Source organism: the organism of the source record quoted next, unplaced genomic scaffold (genome assembly GCF_019419815.1).
Source record: "Pyrus x bretschneideri cultivar Hongxiangsu unplaced genomic scaffold, Pyrus_bretschneideri_v1 Contig73, whole genome shotgun sequence".
In the NCBI taxonomy this organism is placed as follows: domain Eukaryota; kingdom Viridiplantae; phylum Streptophyta; class Magnoliopsida; order Rosales; family Rosaceae; genus Pyrus; species Pyrus x bretschneideri.
This window is the reverse complement of record NW_025999813.1, coordinates 1,181,632-1,186,068: the sequence shown is the minus strand read 5'-3', so window position 1 is coordinate 1,186,068 and position 4,437 is coordinate 1,181,632. Positions and strand designations below refer to the sequence as shown.

The window sequence follows — 4,437 nt, the reverse complement described above, 5'->3', positions numbered from 1 at the left end:
CCACTAGGAAGTTCTCGTGTGAGTTCCCAAAAACAAAACTGTGAGGGTGTGGTCGAGGCCCAAAGCGAATAATATTGTGCTACGGCGAAGTCGAGCCCCGGATGTGGTGGGGGCCCTAGCCAAGATGTGACAATTTGCTATCAGAATCAATCCCTGGTCGAGTGTGTCGACGAGGACATCGGGCCTCTAAGGGGGGTAGATTGTTACATCCCACATCGCCCAGGGGAGTGGATCCTGTAAGCCTTATATGTATATTCTCATCTCTACCTAGCACGAGGCCTTTTGGTAGCTCACTGGCTTCAGAGTTCATTGGAACTCCGAAGTCAAGCGAGTTCGAGGGAGAGCAATCCCATGATGGGTGACTCACTAGGAAGTTCTCGTGTGAGTTCCCAGAAACAAAACCGTGAAGGCATGGTCGGGGCCCAAAACGGACAATTTCATGATACGGCGGAGTCGAGCCTGGATGTGGTAAGGCCTGGGCCGGGATGTGACAGTTTGGTATCAGAGTCAATCCCTAGTCGAGTGTGTTGACAAGGACGTCGGGCCCCAAGGGGGGTGGATTGTTACATCCCACATCGCCGAGGGGAGTGGATCATGTAAGCCTTATATGTATATTCCGATCTCTACCTAGCACGAGGCCTTTTGGGAGCTCACTGGCTTCAGAGTTCATTGGAACTCCGAAGTTAAGTGAGTTTGGGCGAGAGCAATCCCAGGATGGGTGATCCATTAGGAAGTTCTCGCGTGAGTTCCCAGAAACAAAACTGTGAGGGCGTGGTCGGGACCCAAAGCGAACAATATCATGCTATGGCGAAGTCGAGCCCGAGATGTGGTAGGGGCCTGGGCTGGGATGTGATAATTTTTGTTCAAAAAATAGAAGTTTCAAGAGTCTTTCTATAAAGAACCCTTTATATATATATATATATATACACACACACACACATATATACATATACATACATACATATATATATATATAGGAAACCTTTAAGGGGAGGGATCCCCAATTTTTTTTATAAAAATGGGGATTAGTTGTGGGGTTCACACTGCATCGAACTTTAACGATTTAAACGGTCTATTTTTCAAGTTGTACCTCATAAATCATCCTTGCAAAATATTAGCTAAATCGGAAATATTTAAGACATCTAATTGAGTTCAGAGAAATGAACGAATACTTTGTTATATAAGAAACAATGAAATTTGATCTTGATAATTAAATAGGAAAATGGTATCAGATTGAATTGAATTTTTGCAAGGATGATCTATGAATCGAGACTTACAAAATAGACGGTTCGGATCGTTAAAATTCGATATGGAATGGGCCCCACACCTAATCCCCATTTTGTTTTTCAAACCATGAGGATCCATTTGCATAAAGGGTCTACGTATATATATAACTTTAAAAATGACCCTCTATTTGTAGCCGTTGGATCAAACTTCAAGGATCCGGATTAATAAATTTGGTGGCTTTGGTGGAAGAGATTTGAAGAGGATCTCTTCTCAAATCACACAACTTCTGCAGCCCACTGAACAAGAAACACAACGTGACATGCTGGAAACCCCACCACATATACAACTCAAAAGTTTTCAAATACTAAAACATCATTTGTTTCTTTGGTTGGCCGTCTTTTCTTACCAAACTTAGGACCCAAGTTTGCTCCAAGCGCTCAACTGGGGCCTCCAAGCTTTGCCGAAAGTTGAAACCACTTAGGCTAAGCAACCAACTCATCATTCATTTCTTTATTGCCAATTTGCCATTCTAATTCCAAAAGCTGAATCTTTCTTAGTTGGCTGGCTGCTATGACTACAATGGCATTTCCGGAAATTTAAACGAAAAACGAGAATATTTTCTGTAGAGCAAAACAGAAAAGTAAGGTATCAAAACTTCTTCCATAAGAACCATCATAGATCATACCCTCATTTGCCTTATCATTGCAGCGAAGTTTTTGTGTAAAGAGGAAACGATGATTTCGTTACGGTCCAATAATTCTATGTCACGCCAGACGCTGGCAAAGAAGTTTGGCTGCGCGAAGAGGGCGTGGAGGAGCTTCACCGATAAAGTACAATCAAAACTCCACAAGCTCAACATCCCCAAAGCAATCAAAACCACCGCCCGACGTCTCTGTGCCTTGCGGAGCAAGTTTCATTTTCTTATCCCATCCAAACTCCGCGCTTTCACCAGAAGTTCCTCTGGCTTCCCTAATAACCGATACTATAACCATCACTATATCTTTGAATCCCGCATCGATTATGCACAGGGAAGATCTAGCTACCAGTACCACAACAAGCTTCATCATACTAAGCATACGGCAGCCATACACATAGACGAGCTCTTTGAAGAGCCTGCCACCTGTGTGGACGCCAAGAAGGATCCACATTTTGGTGAGCAAGCAGAAACGACCAAAGGAAAACAGGCAGTCGATGTGGACGATGACTTGAAGGTTGTGACAAGAGATAAGAAGAGTATGTATAGCGTTGAAGATGCATGGCAGGCGGTGGTTGCTAAGTCGCCTCAGCTGCGGGTGGTGGATGAAAGAGCGGAGGAGTTCATTCACAAGTTTAGGCAAGACATGAAGCTTCAGAAGGAGAAATCCCTTCTCGAGTTCCAGGAGATGTTGGCTCGCAGTTCTTAAATTAATTATAATTAGCTTTATTACTTTGGTTAGTTTCATTTTTTTTTTTTTCCCATACAAAATATGGAAGTGATTGAACAAGCTTGAAGGTTTTGCTCGTTTTTGGGTTTCAGGGTTTGACAAATACAGTGGTTTTCTGCAGAAAGTGTGAAGATGCATAGAGAGTTTTAGGTTTTCTTTCAATTTTTATTTAATTTTTTTTGGGGGGCTTTCATATAAATGGAAATGATTTATTGTGGATTGGTGAATTGATCGAAAGTTTAAGATTAAAGATTTTGTGTGTGGATCTGAAATAATGAAATGATTTATGTCTAATATATAATGCATTACTTTGTTGAAGTCGATTATTGAATCAATGGTGAGTCTAAATTTGGTTGTAAGTAGTGTACTTGATTTGGATAAACTCCAACCATTGATTTCCCATGAGAAAATTGTGTTTTATATAAATACATGAATTTGCACATCTTCACCCCTTTTGAGAGGTTTAGTTGTGATCATAGTAACCGATTAGCATATATCCAAACAATAAATAATATAATATATATAATGGAGTAAGGAACGCAGTAGGAACTCATGAAGGACAAACTAATAACCATAAGGTTACACAAATGCTCAACTTTAAGTCCTTACTTTTTGGCATTGGTAATAGACGAGTTAACATGACATATTCAAGATGATATTCCTTAGTGTATGCTTTTCGGAGATGATATAGTATTGATAGATAAAAACAGGAGGGAGTAAATGTGAAGTTTAACCTTTGTCGGGAAGTGTTGGAATCTAAAGGTCTTCACATCAGTAAGTCAAAGAAAAAAATATATGGAGTGCAAGTTCAGTGGGGAAAAGGGTCCAAATGAGATAGGAATGAGGATTGGAGACCATGAAGTACCAAAAAGCGAACTCTTTCGTTATCTTAGATCTATCTTACAAAAGAGCGGAGAATTAGACAGGGATCTCAACTATAAAATACAAGCTAGATGGATGAAGTGGAAGAGTGCATCAAGTGTATTGTACGATCGTCGTATGCTATTAAAGCTCAAGAGAAAATTTTATCAAACGACAATAAGGCCAGTAATGCTTTATGGCATGGAGTGTTAGGCAGTCGAAAATCTACACTTGCAAAAAATAAGGTCAGCAGAAATGAGAATGTTTCGTTGGATGTGTGGGCACGCAACAAAGAATATGATTAAGAACGAGGATATCTGAGGTAAAGTAAGAGTGACAGCAATTGAAGTTATGATGCGAAAAAATCGGTTAAGGTAGTTTGGACACGTGAACAGAAAACCTACAGATGCTTCTGTTAGAAGATGCACCTATAAAGAGGCCTAGGGCAAAAGGAGTAGAGAAAGAGACATTCCAAGTCTTTAAGAAAAGATACAAAGTACTAAGGGCTAGCAGACACATGATGCAAAGCCAAGCGCAATAGCGTTATAAGATTCACATAGCCGACCTCACTTGGTGGGATAAAGTTTTATGGCGGTTGTTGTTTGTTATTCATTCTAATTTGTTTTATCCAATCAATGAGCTAAAATAAAATATAATTGTGTAGGAGGCCAGCATTTTAGTTTTTTTTATGCTAGCAATTACCGACGGAGGACTGAATCAGACGTACAGAAACTCAAATGCTACAAGCCCCTTGCACATATTTGTATGTTAGTATCCTAGGATTTTCCCACCACTATAAATCATTCACAACTAATGTATTAATGCACCAAAATTCACAGTATACTAGCTTCATGCACTCATGCGCGTGCAGATGGCATTTTTTTAATCACGGCGTGCTACACGTGATTTACATGTTTTAAATGTA

At 40.2% G+C, this 4,437-nt stretch overlaps 1 protein-coding gene across 1 annotated transcript; it reads left to right on the top strand.

Annotated features, from left to right (window-relative positions):
* Positions 1 to 1,746: 1,746 nt before the first annotated feature.
* Positions 1,747 to 2,830, top strand: LOC103931823. Its single transcript, XM_009341351.3, has one exon. It carries the CDS (start codon positions 1,962 to 1,964, stop codon positions 2,628 to 2,630), a length of 669 nt encoding a protein of 222 aa, XP_009339626.2. The 5' UTR covers positions 1,747 to 1,961; the 3' UTR covers positions 2,631 to 2,830.
* The last annotated feature ends 1,607 nt before the right edge of the window (positions 2,831 to 4,437 follow it).